The 20,901-nt window shown below is 51.4% G+C and overlaps 1 protein-coding gene across 2 annotated transcripts in view; it reads left to right on the plus strand.

The window, feature by feature from the left end:
- The first annotated feature begins 877 nt into the window (after positions 1-877).
- Positions 878-20,901, plus strand: part of MRAP2 (melanocortin 2 receptor accessory protein 2) — a 31,146-nt gene continuing 11,122 nt past the window's right edge. Inside the window, exon 1 of one of the 2 annotated variants that reach the window (XM_078616193.1) lies at positions 878-1,334. In XM_078616193.1, coding sequence (XP_078472319.1) covers positions 1,309-1,334 — 26 coding nt within the window. In that variant the 5' untranslated portion in view covers positions 878-1,308. The remainder of the gene's footprint in view (positions 1,335-20,901) is intronic. The other variant, XM_078616194.1, reaches the window with a different exon arrangement.

Here is a 20,901-nt window from a genome sequence, read left to right on the forward strand (position 1 = left end):
GGGGCGGGGTGAGTGGTGAGGGGCGGGGTGAGTGGTGAGGGGCGGGGTGAGTGGTGAGGGGCGGGGTGAGGGGCGGGGTGAGTGGTGAGGGGCGGGGTGAGTGGTGAGCGGCGGGGTTAGTGGTGAGGGGCGGGGTGAGTGGTGAGGGGCGGGGTGAGTGGTAAGGGGCGGGGTGAGTGATGAGGGGCGGGGTGAGGGGTGAGGGGCGGGGTGAGTGGTGAGGGGCGGGGTGAGTGGTGAGGGGCGGGGTGAGTGGTGAAGGGCGGGGTGAGGGGCGGGGTGAGTGGTGAGGGGCGGGGTGAGTGGTGAGGGGCGGGGTGAGTGGTGAGGGGCGGGGTGAGTGATGAGGGGCGGGGTGAGTGGTGAGGGGCGGGGTGAGTGGTGAGGGGCGGGGTGAGTGGTGAGGGGCGGGGTGAGTGGTGAGGGGCGGGGTGAGTGGTGAGGGGCGGGGTGAGTGGTGAGGGGCGGGGTGAGTGGTGAGGGGCGGGGTGAGGGGCGGGGTGAGTGGTGAGGGGCGGGGTGAGTGGTGAGGGGCGGGGTTAGTGGTGAGGGGCGGGGTGAGTGGAGCGGGGTGAGTGGTGAGGGGCGGGGTGAGTGGATAGGGGCGGGGTGAGTGGTGAGGGGCGGGGTGAGTGGTGAGGGGCGGGGTGAGTGATTAGGGGCGGGGTTAGTGGTGAGGGGGCGGGGTGAGTGGTGAGGGGCGGGGTGAGTGGTGAGGGGCGGGGTGAGTGATTAGGGGCGGGGTTAGTGGTGAGGGGCGGGGTGAGGGGCGGGGTTAGTGGTGAGGGGGCGGGGTGAGGGGCGGGGTTAGTGGTGAGGGGGCGGGGTGAGGGGCGGGGTTAGTGGTGAGGGGGCGGGGTGAGGGGAGGGGCGGGGTGCCCTGCCCGTGTTGTGCTGCAGTAGCAGCAGCTGATGCTGATGCGAGGCTGCGGGGTACAGTGCAGTATTTATAAACTCTCTCTCTCGGGGACCATTACACGGCGAGGCGTCCCGGCCACAGTAACGAGGAGTGGGGACCACCGCGGAGAAAGGGCGGCGTGCTCAGCCCGGTGACAGGTGAGAGGCTGAGAGCGCGAAACTCATCGCGAACTTCGCTCGCCGAGGGGCATCAGCGATGCGCAGCGCCTCTCCTCCAGGAACTTCTTTCGCGCCGTACGTAGCCAGCCGTGCTAAGAGGAGGCCGAGTTGAGCCGCTGTTTGTCTGCGCGCCTGCGACGGAGGACGAGGAGCAGCGAGATCACTCGGACTCGTCACTCCTCGTCGTGGCGAGCAACCACCACGTTGGTATCTCGGGAGAGCAGAGCGCTGATGCCTCCAGCCGTGCTGAGGGATCGGTCAGTCAGACACCGCCTCGTCTCACACTCTCACTCACACACACACACTCGCACACACACTCACTCACTTACACACTCACACCCACATACTCACCCACAATCTGTGTGTTCTACCATCACCACCACCACCACACTGCAGTTCACAGCGACAAACCCGCACACTCACCCACACGCTCAACCACCCACCTACACTCATCCACACACACTCATCCACACACTCATTCATACACTCACCCACACACTCACCCACACGCTCATCCACTCACCCACACGCTCACACTCACCCACACACTCACCCACACGCTCAACCACTCACCCTCACGCACACACTCGCCCATACTCTCACACACTCACCCACACACTCGACCACACACACCCACACATCCACACTCTACCAGGCATTCACCACCACACTCACCATTCTCTTTCTGCGGCTTCCCTTCCACTGCTCCACTTTGGAATTAATTGCCTGCGCCGGTCGTCTCTTCAACGAATCTTTAATAATAATAATTATAATTAAATAAACTTGTTATCGTGTCTTTTGAAAGCTGAGAGAGCACTCGGGGTCGAGGCGCTGAGCTTCACTCGAGTGCGTGCAGGGAGGGTAGGCAGCGTGTGTGTACATGTGTACGTGTGTGTGGGTCATGTAGCCCGCATGCCCAGCCACCGCATGCCTAAACAGCTTTTGTTCGGCCGGATCGAGGGGGCTAAACGGGCGCGGCACGGGCTAGAGAAGAGATGGAGTGATGTGGTACAGGAGGACGTGGAGCTGAGTGGACTTGCCGATGACTGGTACCAGCGGTGTCAAGATCGGCCTCAGTGGAGGAGGCTCGTGAAGGACGCTACTGGGCAGTTGGAGGCAGTCGCCCTCCAACAACAACGGAGGGCGGAGGAGCGACGCTCACAACAACGAGCGGAGCGCCGGGTGGCTAAAGCACAGCAAGTTGGCACAGTAGGGGGCACAGGTGGTGCATCAGCCAGTCATCTCGGTCATCTCGGTCAGTCGACCCGTGGCACCTGGGTCTGCCCCGTGACCTCCTGCCAGCGGGCGTTCGACACTTCACGTGGCCTCAAGGTGCACATGGCCTGGCACAGGCGTCGTGGTGACGTCACCGCCACTTAGTGGCGAATGGCGGTTGTTGTTGTTGTGTGTGTGTGTACTTGTGTGTGTGTACATGTGTACGTGTGTGTGTACTTGTGTGGGGAGCGATAGTGTAGCGGTTAGCGCGCTGCGCTATGAACCCGGCGACCCGAGTTCGATTCCCGCTCACGGTCAACACCAGTGACGATTATCTGAACCGGTCCCGGGCCTCCCCTAGGTCGACTCAGCCTAAAATGAGTACCTAGTGCGATGTGTAAACATTGCCGCTAGGGAGACAAAGGCGGCCGGGCGTGGTGTTGGCCACCCACCCCCTCGTGTGCCGTGCCGGCCTTCATAGGTGCTCGCTAACAGCACTTGCCCCTACAGTCTGTTAAGGCTATACGGGGGATCTTCGTGTGTACTTGTGTGTGTGTACTTGTGTGTGTGTACTTGTGTGTGTGTACTTGTGTGTGTGTGACGAGGATGACGAGGATGATGAGGATGATGATGACTGCTCTCCCGAGAGGACGTGCAGCGCCCCCCCCCCTCACAGTCACCGCAGGGACTTCAGAAATGCGGAGGGGCCTTTAGCGGGGCGCGCCAGGCCAGATGGGGACGATAGCCGGATGGTCACGGGTTATTTGACCAGCTAAGGCACCAACCACTGAGCTGTATAGGTCTTGTTTCAGAAGCGACCTGGCCACAAATGAAAGCTCTACGTCACGTGGATATTTAGAAGCAGCAGCAGCCAAATACTCTAAACGCGTGGTGTTAATTCTAAATGTGGAGGGAAAACCAGAGAGAGAGAGACACGCAAACTCCAAATCTACAGCAGCAGGCATCGTCAGGGTCGGGATCGATCCCACGACCTGGGACTGTTTTCGCTGTTGTTTTACTGCCTTCCCGAAGCTTGGGAATTGATGAAGCAATCTCGATTTGAAGCTTTCGTGACTGCAGCAATCCATACTCTTTGGTTCTTTCGTTAAAGTCACGTGGGTAGAAAATAAAACAAATCACGACGTTTCGATCGCAACACAATCAATCTTCATCAGGTGGAACAACCACAGCCAGAAAAATGCTGAAGTAGGCGAGAGAGCTGCCGTGGCAAGAGGTTATATAGGTAAGAAGGGGGGGGGAGGGCAAGGGGGGAGAGAGAGGGGGGGCAGGGGAAGGGGGGCTGCGTGAGCGCTAGGGGGAGAAGACGTGAGGCTGGGGGGGGCAGTAAGCGGGGCTAGAAGTGGGAAGCTGAGAGTGGGACACGGTGGGGGCGGGGGGAGTAGAAGATTGCTTGTGTTGCGATCGAAACGTCGTGATTTATTTTATTTTTTACCTACGTGACTTAACCGAAGAACCAAAGAGTATGAATTGATGATGCAATTTGAACTTTATTTAGAAAAGGGGCGCCACGGTGCCTAGGAGACGTTAACTACCTCGCCTGGTGTGCAGGAGGTCGTGGGTTCGATCCCTACCCTGACACCTACTGTATATTTGGAGTTTGTGTGTTTCTCTCTGTGTGCGTAAATTTTTCTCCACGTCCCGGTTTTCCCTCCACATTTAGCAATATGCATGAGAGATTAATTATATTATTTGGTTCTATAAATGTCCAAAAGATGGGCTACTTTGTTGAGCTATCATTTGTGGCCAGGTCGCGTCTGAAAAATAAGTTACTACTTCAGTGGTCTTGGCCTGGTAGCATGATGATGGTTTAGTTGTATGCGTTTGGGTGATTTGTTTACCTTTCTTGTACTTGGCACGACTATCATGTTGTTGTAACGTTCTTACCCCATGACCCTACTGGACATCTATGAAAAATAACTTCATAGCTCATCGTATTTTTCCAGTATGATTCTGACCTCCTGCAAACCAGGCGAGGTAGTTAACATCTGGCCACAACAGCACCCGTGTGGCTGCCCGGGATTTGAAACAACCCCAATGGCCGTCCACCAGAGCTCTGAGAGATGGCGACGGCGTTGGGAGCCATTCAACCAGCAGTGGATAGATCATGGCCGATTCAGAGTGAGTTTGACGGCTTCATCATAGAGTGAATGTAGAAACTAACACTGATTCACATTTGATAAGTCATTCAATGGACCTATTGATAATGTAAGGACTAGGACCTACATCTACAGTGAGGGAAAAAAGTACTTGATCCCCTGCTGATTTTGTACGTTTGCCCACTGACAAAGAAATAATCAGTCTATAATTTTAATGGTAGGTTTATTTGAACAGTGAGAGACAGAATAACAACAACAAAATCCAGAAAAACGCATGTCAAAAATGTTATAAATTGATTTGCATTTTAATGAGGGAAATAAGTATTTGACCCCCTCTCAATCAGAAAGATTTCTATTATGCACACCCAAAAGTCCATGTGGCTGATGGAATGTGTAAAAAATGTGGTTTTGTATGAAGGAGCCTTGTCTGCTTAAAGAACATGTTTCAAGTGGTCTTCTTGAGACGGTGTCTAAAATTAATTGGTTTCAAAGTGCCTATTTGAACAAATGCGCTGACCTTTGACAATTGCCTTACAAAGCTTCAGTCAAATTGGCTCAAATTGCGAGATACTCACAGCACGGGGGGGAGGGGGGGAATCCCTCTCCTTTCAACACGACCGTGTTCGAATTCAGCTGGTTAAAAAAAATGTGACAACGGTACAACAACAAGAAAAGGTCAAGGCGGTTATCGACATGTGGTGGGTTTGGAACCAACCGTACTCGAGTTACGTTCACACGAAGGCCATCGTTACCTTTGAGAATAGAGATTATGTCACCACTCCTCTGTCTTGCCGGGGGGCGGGGGGAGTTGTAAATGTCTCGCAGCGAAAAAGCTGCCTCTCAATCCCTGGAACGGGAAGACTCCACATTCTACATTGCGGGCGATTGGCTGACCTACATCTGGGAAGTGTCTGATGGCTCGACCTCACGACATCAGAGTGTGTATGTGTGGTGCCACAGCGACGGGGCCGCTCTGCCGAGCCAGGGAGCCGCCCGGCTTCCACCACCGCACTGCCCCCCATCACCCCCCCCACATAAGCACGCACCCGCACCCACGTAGGGCCTCGTGGTCGGGTCACCTACCCTGAGTTTTCACCCGAGGGCCCCCTCGGCGGGTTACCCCACGGTTTCTCAGGGCCAGGGAATTGGACAGGACCCTTCCCAGGCCAAGTAACACTGCGGCGCCGTGGGCGGATTTGAGATCGCACGACCACGGCGAGCTCAGAGAGCCCCGCAGTTAGAAACGCATACAAACACAAACACGGGTCAGCAGGGTAGATAGCTGGGATCAGGACCCGGGGCGACTGATTGGTCGAAAGGTCAAAGGCCGGCGGGATCGCAAAAGAGCGGGAAATCCTAGGCTCAGGATTGGTCGAGAGACCAAGGCGGTCGGGACGGGGGCGCCTAGCCTTTGATGTGAATAGTTTAAAAGAAAACGCAGGGGCAGTAGGGAACTCTCTTCTTCTGGAGTTTTGACACGGAGTCAGCGACGAGGGAGTCATCGGGCGAGCCGCTAGATTGTCTGCAGGACGATCTGAGCGCCGCAAGGTCACCAAGAACTACAGACGGTATCGTATTACGCGCCTTACAACACCTCAGAGCGGAGAGTAGGATCCGTAGGAGAGGGTTAGTTCGGGGTAAGGACGAGTAGGAAAGCGGTTTAACAGAGAGCGCAGCATAGAATAGGGCTGCACGCCACCAGAGAGTGGGTTAGAAGCGCCTTGCTGGCCCGCACACACACACGGGTGGCTCGGTGGGTTAACAAGGGCTAATAAAATCTCGAGCGTAGTAACAAAACCGTGTTGTTGGGTGTTTTTGAACGTGGTATTAGCGTGCACTGCATTCGCGGGTGTGTGGTCGTTGTATGCGTAAAGGCCGTGGTCTCTGTACGATTGTGCGGGTACGGAGGTGTGTGTGTTAACGCCCGGGGAGAGCACTTTTGTGTGTTGGCGTGCCTACGCCGCCGTGTGAGAGGAGAATCGTCCTTGTACGATACTTGTGTTGACGTGCACGCGCGAGTGCGGGAGGGGACGAGTCGTCGTGTCGGCGTGCGCCCCGCTCGCGTGTGCGAAACCGCGGTGCGCAGTGAAGCTGTTAGCTTTGTGCGAGCTTGCGTGTGCTCGTTACTTGCGTAAAGTGCGGCGCGGTGGTGGGCCCCTGACCCCCAACCCCGCGGCTCGAGCGCGTAATCGGCTGCGCATTGTTGTACGGTTTGTCTCGCGCGCACGGCGGCGGCGGCTTGAGTCGTTGTGTCGGCGTGTGCCCCGCTTGCGTGTGCTCGTTACTTGCGTAAAGTGCGGCGCGGTGGTGGGCCCCTGACCCCCAACCCCGCGGCTCGAGCGCGTAATCGGCTGCGCATTGTTGTACGGTTTGTCTCGCGCGCACGGCGGCGGCGGCTTGAGTCTTTGTGTCGGCGTGTGCCCCGCTTGCGTGTGCTCGTTACGTGCGTAAAGTGCGGCGCGGTGGTGGGCCCCTGACCCCCAACCCCGCGGCTCGAGCGCGTAATCGGCTGCGCATTGTTGTACGGTTTGTCTCGCGCGCACGGCGGCGGCGGCTTGAGTCGTTGTGTCGGCGTGTGCCCCGCTTGCGTGTGCTCGTTACGTGCGTAAAGTGCGGCGCGGTGGTGGGCCCCTGACCCCCAACCCCGCGGCTCGAGCGCGTAATCGGCTGCGCATTGTTGTACGGTTTGTCTCGCGCGCACGGCGGCGGCAACTTGAATCGTTGTGTCGGCGTGTACCCCGCTTACGTGTGCTCGAGACAAACCGTACAACAATGCGCAGCCGATTACGCGCTCGAGCCGCGGGGTTGGGGGTCAGGGGCCCACCACCGCGCCGCACTTTACGCACGTAACAAGCACACGCAAGCGGGGCACACGCCGACACAACGACTCAAGCCGCCGCCGCCGTGCGCGCGAGACAAACCGTACAACAATGCGCAGCCGATTACGCGCTCGAGCCGCGGGGTTGGAGGTCAGGGGCCCACCACCGCGCCGCACTTTACGCAAGTAACGAGCACACGCAAGCTCGCACAAAGCTAACAGCTTCACTGCGCACCGCGGTTTCGCACACGCGAGCGGGGCGCACGCCGACACGACGACTCGTCCCCTCCCGCACTCGCGCGTGCACGTCAACACAAGTATCGTACAAGGACGATTCTCCTCTCACACGGCGGCGTAGGCACGCCAACACACAAAAGTGCTCTCCCCGGGCGTTAACACACACACCTCCGTACCCGCACAATCGTACAGAGACCACGGCCTTTACGCATACAACGACCACACACCCGCGAATGCAGTGCACGCTAATACCACGTTCAAAAACACCCAACAACACGGTTTTGTTACTACGCTCGAGATTTTATTAGCCCTTGTTAACCCACCGAGCCACCCGTGTATGTGTGCGGGCCAGCAAGGCGCTTCTAACCCACTCTCTGGTGGCGTGCAGCCCTATTCTATGCTGCGCTCTCTGTTAAACCGCTTTCCTACTCGTCCTTACCCCGAACTAACCCTCTCCTACGGATCCTACTCTCCGCTCTGAGGTGTTGTAAGGCGCGTAATACGATACCGTCTGTAGTTCTTGGTGACCTTGCGGCGCTCAGATCGTCCTGCAGACAATCTAGCGGCTCGCCCGATGACTCCCTCGTCGCTGACTCCGTGTCAAAACTCCAGAAGAAGAGAGTTCCCTACTGCCCCTGCGTTTTCTTTTAAACTATTCACATCAAAGGCTAGGCGCCCCCGTCCCGACCGCCTTGGTCTCTCGACCAATCCTGAGCCTAGGATTTCCCGCTCTTTTGCGATCCCGCCGGCCTTTGACCTTTCGACCAATCAGTCGCCCCGGGTCCTGATCCCAGCTATCTGCCCTGCTGACCCGTGTTTGTGTTTGTATGCGTTTCTAACTGCGGGGCTCTCTGAGCTCGCCATGGTCGTGCGATCTCAAATCCGCCCACGGCGCCGCAGTGTTACTTGGCCTGGGAAGGGTCCTGTCCAATTCCCTGGCCCTGAGAAACCGTGGGGTAACCCCCCGAGGGGGCCCTCGGGTGAAAACTCAGGGTAGGTGACCCGACCACGAGGCCCTACGTGGGTGCGGGTGCGTGCTTATGTGGGGGGGGTGATGGGGGGCAGTGCGGTGGTGGAAGCCGGGCGGCTCCCTGGCTCGGCAGAGCGGCCCCGTCGCTGTGGCACCACATATGTAACGAGGATATTTTAATGACGGCGACCGGGATAAACATTGAAATTCAGACGAGTTAGAGCAGGTTGGAGTTGTTTTTGGGAAATAGTATTTGAAAGTGAAAGTGTAACATCCCATTGTCTCTTAAGGATTTTGTCATTATCATCATCAGTGATGGCTAATCCACAGCGGGATGAACGCTGCGTTGTATCACTCCACCTACAATCTACATGTGGTGGGCTGCTCTCATCGTTCCGTATCCACAGTTGACGTCCTCCCGGGCACTTTACCTCCTTTGGCTGCCATTCCACCGTTAGTCTCTACCATCGGCCACCATCCTGCTGCCGCATCAAGCCGAAGCCCTATTCACACTTCTTGACAATTGGAACGATATTCTTAGATTTTTTCGGTAAAGTCACGTAGGTAAAAATTAATGAAAATAAAATAAAACAAAAAATCACGACGTTTCGGAGGCAACACAAGTCTCCGTCATCAGGTGGGACCGTCACAGCCGAATTAGCTGCATCAAGTGAGGCAATGATTCAAGATGTAATCCCTTATAAGCAAGTTGGAGGGGGGAGGAGAGGGGGGGGGGAGCTCATCAGAATGTTAGTACAACTCATCGGGAGGGGGGGGGGCGGGGCCAAAAAATTTAACGACGGCTTGGACGCGGTTGCTGCTGCACACGCCAACACAATGGACAGAGAGGGGGAGGGGAGGTCTGATACACATGATAGACAAAAGAACGAAAATGCCCATGTTTATACCAATGCTGGCTGAACAATGAAGAGGGTACTGTTAAAAAACAACTGGGGATGTTAACACTCGGTAAAGTAAAGTAAAATAGTGCCTGTCAGATAAGATGGTCCAAAAAAGTGTAATTAAGTCTTTTTTGCGTGGTTGATAACATCTTTCCAATGATTACTAAGTTTGTACCCATCATCACGGTTGAAATTATGTCTGTGTTTGTATATTTGTATGGCTTCGTGTACAAACCTTTGATGGTAGCCGGGAGGTTTGCAGAGAACCTTGGTCTCGGAAAAGACAATTTCATGAGAGCCCACCGAGTTGTAGCAATGATCGGCAACAGCAGAAGAATCAGTTCTGCCGTGTTTCAGATCTGACTTGTGCTCGCGGACATGATCAGAAACATGACGTTTCGTTTCTCCAATGTAGCAATCACCACAAATGCAACTCAATTTGTAGACTCCAGGATACTGTAAGTCAGGAACGACATCCTTCACAGATGGAATCAGATCACGGATTTTATGCACTGTACTGAATCGGACTTGGATCTTATGTTTGTTTAGAATAGCAGGCGTGACCAAAAAGATCTCCAAAATTCTAAACAAACATAAGATCCAAGTCCGATTCAGTACAGTGCATAAAATCCGTGATCTGATTCCATCTGTGAAGGATGTCGTTCCTGACTTACAGTATCCTGGAGTCTACAAATTGAGTTGCATTTGTGGTGATTGCTACATTGGAGAAACGAAACGTCATGTTTCTGATCGTGTCCGCGAGCACAAGTCAGATCTGAAACACGGCAGAACTGATTCTTCTGCCGTTGCTGATCATTGCTACAACTCGGTGGGCTCTCATGAAATTGTCTTTTCTGAGACCAAGGTTCTCTGCAAACCTCCCGGCTACCATCAAAGGTTTGTACACGAAGCCATACAAATATACAAACACAGACATAATTTCAACCGTGATGATGGGTACAAACTTAGTAATCATTGGAAAGATGTTATCAACCACGCAAAAAAGACTTAATTACACTTTTTGGACCATCTTATCTGACAGGCACTATTTTACTTTACTTTACCGAGTGTTAACATCCCCAGTTGTTTTTTAACAGTACCCTCTTCATTGTTCAGCCAGCATTGGTATAAAAATGGGCATTTTCGTTCTTTTGTCTATCATGTGTATCAGACCTCCCCTCCCCCTCTATGTCCATTGTGTTGGCGTGTGCAGCAGCAACCGCGTCCAAGCCGTCGTTCAATTTTTTGGCCCTCCCCCTCCCGATAAGTTGTACTAACATTCTGATGAGCTCCCCCCCCTCTCCTCCCCCCTTCAACTTGCTTATAAGGGATTACATCTTGAATCATTGCCTCACTTGATGCAGCTAATTCGGCTGTGACGGTCCCACCTGATGACGGAGACTTGTGTTGCCTCCGAAACGTCGTGATTTTTTGTTTTATTTTATTTTATTTTCATTAATTTTGATGTTTTACCTACGTGACTTTACCGAAAAAACCTAAGAATATGATTCCTTGCAGTCACGAAAGCTTCAAATCTAGAATTGGAACGATGTCTCTTATCCTCTGTGTGTGTTCTCCAATCCATGTGCTGCTCTTTCTGTCTCTCGGTGCAATTCCAAGGATGTGTACCGCCACACTTTGTGCACTTTGCAGAATTTGTTCCGCTTCGTTGAATTTACGTGTTTGTCACCCATGTGGAAAGTAAGTCTCCAGCAGTTATTCTTGCGCCCTCTTATGAGTACAGTCTGTCACGAATGCGCACAGATCACACGCATAGTAAGCGGTTTAGAACAATACCGTTTGAAGTCTCTTGCAAAACTGGCTCAGGCTCAGGAATGGATCCTGGACGTGAGCTGGTGTAACCCGTTCCAGGTCTTCGGGCCGGAGACCTCGAAACTGCGCTGGCTGCCATATCGCCACACGAGGTTCACGCGCGGCGGGGACAGCAGATCCCCGTGGGCTGCGGATCGTAGACGGCGTCGATGCGGATCTGTTGAGAGGAACATGAGAGAGACACACACATTGGCGTTTTGAGTGAAAGCCAGGCAGTGCGCTCTGATTAAACTTAACTTCTTCAGGCTCTTTTTTACAAGGGGTCATCTTTGCATTGACCAATGCAAACATTCCGACTGCAGGTATTGTGGTCAATGCAAACATGACTCCTTGTAAAAAAGGTGTCAGTTTTGTTGCCAGATAAAAGGGAAAAAAAAACAATTATCATATTTTGCTACTGGCAAATGAGGTTCCAATAGTGGTTCTTCAGGCTCGTTGCTGTGTTGCTTTTCGCTGTGGAGCTCAGATTACCCCAAAGCGCTCCACCTTGTTCCCGCCCCCACCTCTTTAGTTAATGATCTTGATCCCTTTCGCCCCAGGCGCTGCTTATTCTGATATTCTCAGTCAGGTCATGTTGAGCGAACTTGTTGACGCGTGACCTCTGGGTTGCTCGTGCTCACCCTGGGCCCAATTTTTCGGGGAACGTAAAAACACCAATACAGACAAAGAAACCGAAACACGCTGAGATGGTGCGCAAAGCGGCGTAGAGCGATGCAAACCCCGGGGCGGGAGTTTACATCGAGAGACAGGAAGAGGAACAACATCAACAACGTCAACAACGCATTGATCGGATAAACAAATGCAAATTGCAGACATCGTAGAGGCTCTTCTTCAGGAGAGTAAGGGAGGCTTGGGCAGCACACAATGACGAGAGGGGACGGTGGCGAGTGGTCGAGACTTTGTGCTGGAATGGCATACGATAGATGTGGAGCGACACCGAGAGGACGGGCACCGTGGAGGTGGAGCAATGAGATCAGCTCATGCTGCCAGAGCTGAATGGATGCGCGTGACCGTGGGGGGCAGCGTCAGGAGCACTTTATTCAGCAGTGGATAGGACAAGGCTAGTGATGGTGATTAGTTTGTTTATTTGTTACACGGATGATGCTCCGTTTAGCCGAATGCCCGCCTATTTTGCGAGGGAGATCCGCGGCGCATGAGCACAGCAGCAGCATCAAAACAAAAGACAAGAACGTGAACAATGCAGGGAACGAGTTCAGGGCCCTGAAGAGTTCTTGCACAACGAACAAACGAGGCATTTAATCTTAATTTTAGAACTTTCGTGACTGCAGGAATTATTATTTGTTTCTTTCGGTTAAGTCACGTCTAAAGATAAAATAATAAATTAAATTAAATAATAGAATACGACGTTTCGATTGCAACACAAGCAATCATCATCAGGTATAATGAAATAGCGACATAAAATCTAACCCCCCTTCCTTCTCTCTACCTCCACCCCCCCCCCCCTCTGTCTATTTAAGGCCACCCCACAGAGACGATCACCCCTCTCTGTTACCTGTGTTGCTCCCGCTATGTATCTTGGTGATATCTGTCTGCTAATATGTCTGTCTATAGTTTTTCTGGTTAGATTTGATGTCGCTATTTCATTATACCTGATGATGATTGCTTGTGTTGCAATCGAAACGTCGTATTCTATTATTTAATTTAATTTATTATTTTATCTTTAGACGTGACTTAACCGAAAGAACCAAATAATAATTCCTGCAGTCACGAAAGTTCTAAAATTAAGATTGAACCACTTCTACGGGGAAGTTTTAAGCTTATCTTTTTTCTCTCTCTCTCTGGCGACTTGTTTTCTCTGCCTGTGTCCTCTTTAGAATGTTCACACTTAAATTCTAACTTAGCAATCTTTGAAATACGTAATCAACCAGGCTATGCGTTAATTGTGTGTTGACCGACCCTCTGTGTTGTATTACATTACATTTCGATATTTTACTAGGTTATTTAATTTTAGTGTGTCCTACTGATTTTCAGGCTTACTTGCCGTGCAGCACCACGTCTGTTGACCACTCATTGATATGCTAATTTTTTCTCTAACCCCCCTTCCTTCTCTCTACCTCTGCCCCCCCTCTGTCTATTTAAGGCCACCCCACAGAGACGATCACCCCTCTCTGTTACCTGTGTTGCTCCCGCTATGTATCTTGGTGATATCTGTCTGCTAATATGTCTGTCTATAGTTTTTCTGGTTAGATTTGATGTCGCTATTTCATTATACCTGATGATGATTGCTTGTGTTGCAATCGAAACGTCGTATTCTATTATTTAATTTAATTTATTATTTTATCTTTAGACGTGACTTAACCGAAAGAACCAAATAATAGAGGCATTTAATGGTCGTAAACAAACAAAACACAGGCGAGTCAAAGGCAGTGCGCGTGTAATATGAAGCGTTGGGCACAGGTGCACGCAAGCTGTATATTTCAGTCTAATAGTGACACAAACACAAGCCGAGTGCCGGTACCGCGTGTTTATCGAGTTGGTTTAGAGGACAGAGGGGGTATAGCTTGCGTGTGTAGCTGGTCTTGTAAAAGGACTCCCCTCCTCCCGATGGCACTCAAGTCACTGATCCCCCACCCCTGTTCCCCCAGTCCCTGAATCCCGCAACAGCAATTCCCAAATCACAGCCTCTGATTCCACCCCCCCACCTCTCCTTCCCCCTACTATGGCCCCCACCCCCCCCCCCTGGCAGGGTGTTATTTAAGGATTTCACACAACGCAGAGAGAGAGAGAGGCCTCCCGTCAGGGTTCGCGCGTGACACCACAGCCGCAGTGAGCCCACGCTGTCAAATTAAGCCGATTTAGAGCGACCCCGCGTGTCCGTGAGCCACGGAACCCAGTGTCAGTTCCGCCCTCCCTCCCAGCTCCGTGTTCCGTGGTGTTTTCTTGGTCGACCCGAGTGGTCTGCCAGCTTGTGCTGCCGCTGGAATTATCCGCACCGGTTTGATTGCACAAGGGGCCTGGCTGGTTGGCTGGCGATGGAAATGCATCGCCGTTTTGATGATGCTACCCTCCAGATATGTTGTAGGTGGTGGCAACAGGTTACTCTGGGAGAATGGACGATCCTCGTCGCCTGAGTTCTCACCTCGTTAAACGAAATAAATAAAATGTAAACACTTTTTTGTGTAAGTCTATAAACGCACGCCTGTACGAATTTGCGATGTTGTGAGCACCCCTCCAACATCCTTGCAAACGCGATGTTCCTTCTTAAGGGATTTCCCCAGTGAAATAGTTAGCAACAAATGAACACTTAATTTTTATTTTTTCGTCAGCTGTGCACTTTTGATCTGGGACTTGGGAGGCTCTCTGGAAGAATTCTGATTGAGTTTTACTTCCCGCGCGAAGCGCTTCAACTCAACTCGCGTGTGAACTCGAGCTTCCTTGATGTTCCATGTTGGTGAATATCATCGTGAAGACTCCACTTTAGCCAACTTGGTTTCCCTTCGATTCGAGTTCCAGGAAAAGTAGGACAACTCTGGGCCAACCCGACGAGTTGATGGCCCCAGGGAAGCTAGACATGAGTGTCATGGGCAGGTTGTTGCGTGGCAGGAACATCTCGGGGGTTTGTTGGTTAAGACCCCTTGAGTGGAACATTCCCTTTATCGATTGCCTCATGCATAGCAAACGGTCCTTTATAGATTGAAACGTAAATATTAAAGATAGATTGAAATTGCATTCCGACAAACGCTCGCGCTGCCTTGTTTGTGAGCCGTGTCTCCAGCCGCTTATGAACATCACGCGCAAGGCCGTCCTGGTTTATTGGGCGATTGCTATCACGCCGCAGTGCGTACGACCCAGGTCTGGCTCGCCATTTTCTGTGCATTCAATGTTTTTTTTTTCTTTAACCGTGGGGGTGTATTTTATATTCGCAGCAATAATTAATGTGCCGGTAAAAGTCACTTTGATCATTTGTTGATTACTGTTGTTGATGTACTCGACATTCTGTGGGGAAAAGAGCTTCATAGCTCATCAGATTTCTTCAGGATAAATAAATATTCTGATCCCCCATGTCAGTTTCATGATATTAGACATCTGGACTGTTTGTTTGCATGTTGTACTGTACTGCGAGTCCTGGGGTTAAGTTAGCCTGGCTGGACCCTCCTGATAAAGAGTCATGAAACCCAATGAGGCTATCCCAGGTAAACAAGCACAATAAAAACCTTCATATGGCCGATGTTTGTGTACAGCAACAGCTATAATTTTACATTGACGTGGTTGAGCCAGATAATTGTCTCGTGAGCAAGATGTGCGGGTGGTGGAAGTAAAAAACATGCTGACATCACTGCATTCAAACACGCCTCTCTATTGTTACCTTGAGCCAGTGGTGGAAATTCCCCGTTCCCATGGTGGGAGGCAAGACTCTCTGTAGGACGAGCACCGTTGACCTCCCACAATCGTGGTGCCGAAAATTCCGCAGAGGTCGGAGAGGAAGGCGTTGAGCCTGGACTTGAACAGGGGCAGGGAGTGGACAGCACGGGCCGCTGGGGAGAGCGAGTTCCAGACTAACAAGGACGATAACACGATGACACTAAAAAGTGCAACACAAACACATGGGTGACTGTGATTCTAACTTAATGAATTAAAAAAGCAAAACGTGTACATTTTAACCATTTAAAAACTGTAATGCTACCAGCAGCTATATAACATCATGATTACTCTACAGCAGTGGTTCTTAACTTGGGGTTCACGCACCCCCGGGAGTTGCAAGATGCCCTTTCTGGGGTTCATATTCTTGGGTCTTTCAGTAAAAGTCACGTAGATAGGTTCAAAGAAAATAATCCAAAATAACAGAAAACTACGACGTTTCGATCGCAACGCGGCCGTCTTCATGAAGAAGACGCCCGCTTGTGTTTTAGCATGCCGATGCGTCAGGGTAGTGGATTTCTGATGATCGGCAGGGTAATGGGTTTCTGTTGATCGGCATGGTAATGGTTTCTGATAATCGGCATGGTAATGGTTTCTGATAATCGGCAGGGTAGTAGTTTTCTGATAATCGGCAGGGTAGTAGTTTTCTGATGATCGACAGAGTAATGGGTTTCTGATGATCGGCAGGGTAATGGATTTCTTCAGAGATCAATTACGTGCGTGACAACTGCCACAACCTGTTAGGCAGCTCACACATATTTAAAGGTGCTGTAACATTTTTGTATAACCGATAAATGTCAAAAATAGAATCATTATTTAATGTCCTCATGTATACCACGACTCCAGTACTGTCAACATTAGTTTGAGAAATGTGCCTGGTTTCAAAGGGACATTCAGCCTCTACGTGAGGCAGATTTTCCTTTTTACATCTCTGACGTTTTCCCCGTTTTACTACAAATTGGCCACCGTACATTTGATGAGCAGCAATCCCCAGAGCCTTTATGGGAGAAAAAGTCTTGCCCTGCTGAAACGTGGAAAACCAGATCAGGCCTCAAGTTACATGCCAATCTCACCGCTATGGACGGCACACGAACTGTCACACGCAGTCGAGCCACAACTGCTCGTCGAACAAGCCCTGGCTATAGGACCGGCGAGAAGCCGCTTTGAGCAGGCCCTTTTGCTCGCCAGCAAGAACAAAACTGCATCTCAGCGAAAGCAAAAAAACGGCACCGCCGTGATACACCTCTCATCTGCACTGTTACACTGTCTGAAGACACTGGGCCCCCTTTCCAAGGCAATGGCTCAACGTTGAAGCTGCTGGACTCGATGTTTGGCAACCGGAACACGTGGGTACACTTTAACCGGAAAACGTCAGCCGTACAAAAACCATCATCGACGGCTCACCACAGGGATCGGTACCGACTCCGATCCTCTTCTCACATCTTCACCAGTGACCTGCTGAAGACATCATCCTGTACATTTGTCTATGCAGACAACATAACAATGGTCACACGAGAAACAAGCCTCAAGTCCATCGACACACGGACGGAAAGACCAATCCACCATCTCAATAACCAGGACATAAACGGCCAGTTGGAAGTAACTTTCTGCGGTGACCCTGTCAAAAAACGAGCGGTACTCTAAATACTCAGGCATAACATGAGACACACGCCTCACATTCAAAAAGCAGATCGAAAAGGCGTGTGCGAAGAACAGAAAGCAGAGGGAGCTCTGATTCAAACACTGGCCATCACAACGCGGGCAGCCGCCACCAACACTCTACCTCTGCCCGCCCTCGCCAACGTATTCTCCAGTGCTGAGGAATGCGTGCCAGACTGGGCATCAAGAATTTGGACGTCCAGATCAATAACATCCTTCAAGCAATAACGGGCACAAGTGAAATGCACTCTCACCGAATGGCTTCACCTGTTTTGACTCATATTAAGTCAGCGTAATATCCGCCGGGGATGCCGCGACATCAAACCAACTGGGAAAAATACAACGAGGCATAGACCTCCCATTACACCAGGACCTGCTGCTCGACCCTCCACGACCTCTTCTGAGATCCCCATAAAAGAAATCTGGGATTGCGCGAGAAAATTACTTGAAGCAGGGTCAGCCGAAGGACCACTGGCAACAACTATGGAGTTCTGCAAATGGATACCAATTGAAACCTTCACCACCACTCTGCATGGCTTTGATCTGCCAAGAAAACTGTGGTGCTACCATCAACCGCTTCAGGACAGCAACTGTGAAAATTTACAGATGACCCATTGCGTGACTGCGGCCACCCAAAACCAAAACAATGGACCGTATCACAAGCAGCTGCATTCTATGCCCACTCTTCGGTGGACTGGAAAGTGCTGGTCGCGCCGCTCCCGAAGCTATCGCATGGCTCGCAAACTTAAACCTGGATGTATAATCTACATGTACTGGCCATGCACTAAACGTAGAAGAAGAATACAAGTGTTGTGTCATGGCACGAGATGGAGAATCCACTCGGATCTCTCACTGAGCAGTGTATCAACCCTGTGTTGGAGAACAGCCCCGTGGATTTGGCTTTCAGAGCAACTTCTAGATCAAGAACTTACATTATTACAGCTGGAATTTTTTGCATATTTATTGAAGCTAAAAGGCACATTTATACGTGTTTTTCCCAGTACAGTCATTTGTGTCTGGGCTGAGACGGCCAACTCATTAACCTTGAGAACCACGTTTAAATCACAAAACAACTGAGTGCTGGAATTGAACCGAGGGTTTCAGCTGTGCTGGCTCAGAGCTCTCACCTCGGTGCCAGCTGCCAGCCAAAAGTATTTCACGTTCAAACAAGCAATGGGGCAATGCTAATATCCACTGGTGTCTACCGGGTGGTGGTAGTAGTGTAAATTCCACATTCCTTTGGCAGTGCCCAGGTCGGCTCGGTGGAGCGTGACATGTGCCGCATTGCGTTGGCACGCGAATGCCTGCAGGCAATGCTGACACACTGTGTGGCATTTGCTGATTGAAGAAACAGGTGCTCCGGGTTAACTCATGGAGCACTGCTATCGAAGGCACGCCTTGCACGTCACCAGTCCCGACGCGCTCTGTCCTCGCGAGCGATGCGTCTGTTTTATTTTGCTTGGATTCCAATGCACCTCCCCCGCTGCAGTGCCACGTTATGCAATCTGCGATGCTGCGGCTCTCCAGTAAACGTGGCACCTTGTTGGTCCAACGCTTGTAACCACATGGCAAGGGTTGGTCCACCGATTCCCAGCCATATGACAATGATGCGCCAGCATATGTTCACCGGCTTTCCAATTCATCCCGAATGCGCCTCCGATCTCATCAGCTCTCGCAGGCTAAGCAGGGCTGAGCCTGAAAAGTGTTGTGACGGTGGGCCACCACCACCGTGCATAGAACAGGTCGTTGTCATAGGTGATCTTACTGAGGCACATACTCTCACGACCGTGCATTGCAAAAAACTGCTCTAATTGTGTTATGTAGTTCTACGGCACCTTCAACAACCCGCACTGACCGGAGCGGTGAAGCATGGTCAGACTAACCCCTTGATCCGTGTGACGCGGAGAGGCCCTCATCCAGCAGCGGATTGACAAAGAGGTTCTGCGACATTGCAACGTCTGGTTGGGCAATGCTTGGGATCAGGACGCTGACTCTCGGTAGGAATTTTGCGACATCTGATTCCCGGCTAGGGTGAACATCGGTGGCCGTCGGGTGTTTGAACTGGCCCTCTTCACCAACCCACTTTCGCAACCCCAGTGACCAGCAACAATATCAGAATCTGAATATTTCATTATCATGGACGTGGTGGGGGATGGGGGTGGAGGGGTCCTTCATCGAGCAGTGGTGTGATATACGGGCTTGTAACCACGGCACTGCCATGCATAGCAGGCGTGACCAAAAAGATTTCCAAAATTAAAAAAAACACAAGATCCAGGTCCGATTCAGTACAGTACACAAGATTCGTGATCTGATCCCATCCGTAAAGGATGTCATTCTTGACTTACAGTACCCTGGTATCTACAAACTGAGTTGCACTTGTGGGGATTGTTATATAGGGGAAACGAAACGACATGTTTCTGATCGCATTCGCGAGCACAAGTCGGATTTGAAACATGCAGAACGAATTCTTCGGCCGTAGCTGACTACTGTTATAACACTGCGAGTTCTCATGACATTGTGTTCTCCGATACCAAGGTACTCTGTAAACCTCCAGGTTACTACCAAAGATTTGTCCATGAAGCCATCCATATATACAAACATAGACACAACTTCAACCGAGATGATGGATTCAGATTGAGCAATCATTGGAAGGATGTAATTAAAAAAGTCAAACGTTAGCTGCCGTGCCGATTACTGCTAGACAGCCAGTTTAGATTTCATTGTCAAAAACATATCCATGTCCCCAGCCTGTTACCCCCAGCTTCACACACTACCATCACCATTACCACACGCTGTTGTTTTGGTCTTCTTTAGCTTAGCTTGTGCATCCATGAAGCCATCTAGATACACAAACATAGACGTAACTTTAACCGAGATGATGGATTCAAATTGAGCAATTAGTGGAATGATGTAATTAACCAAGTTAAACTTTAGCTGCCGTGCTAGTTTAGATTTAATTTTATAAACATATCCATACTACCAGTCTGTTACCCCACATTACCACACGTTGTTTTTTAGGCTGCACATTTCAGTTTGAACTCTTTACTAATTTACCTGGCAGCATACCAAAAGGCGGCTTATCTACTTCCACCATCGACATTACAAAGCCTCAGTTTGAACTCCAATCCTTGCTCGGGGTACGCAACGCTACCTCCCGGCCCACACCCTGCCCCGCCACACTCACCATGCCCCCTCCCCCCATCCCCCCGCGACTATATAATTACTCGTCACAGCCACCTCTGAGACACGCTTAAGCGGTGTGCTTTTGCTACGTTGTCCCCACCTGAAGAAGGACGCTTGTGTCGCGCCCGAAACGTCGTGATTTAATTTATTTTAATCCTTTACCTGCGTGACTTTACCGAAAAAACCAGAGAGTACGGCACTGTCCGTTGTGTAACTTCAACACAGAACCTTCCAGGCACGGGTGGAGGAGGTGGCGGTGCGCGCACCTGCGATTTGAAAGTCACGGGTTGGTGGACCGCGCCGACGTGTGTCACTCCAAAACCCACTGGGCCGTGAGTTGGCAAGCACAGCAGGTGGGTTCAGTGCCCGTCCGTGCGGACGTTTCACTGTTTTCTGCTCGTACGAGGCGCGTTTCCTCCAGATACCGCGGTGGCTTTTTCCCCACCTCAAGTACCCGCCGGTGGACTATCGAGTTGCGGACTAACCGCCCGGAGTTGCTCCCCTCCCGCC

Source organism: Lampetra planeri, chromosome 50 (assembly GCF_965212315.1).
Source record: "Lampetra planeri chromosome 50, kcLamPlan1.2.h2, whole genome shotgun sequence".
NCBI lineage: Eukaryota > Metazoa > Chordata > Hyperoartia > Petromyzontiformes > Petromyzontidae > Lampetra > Lampetra planeri.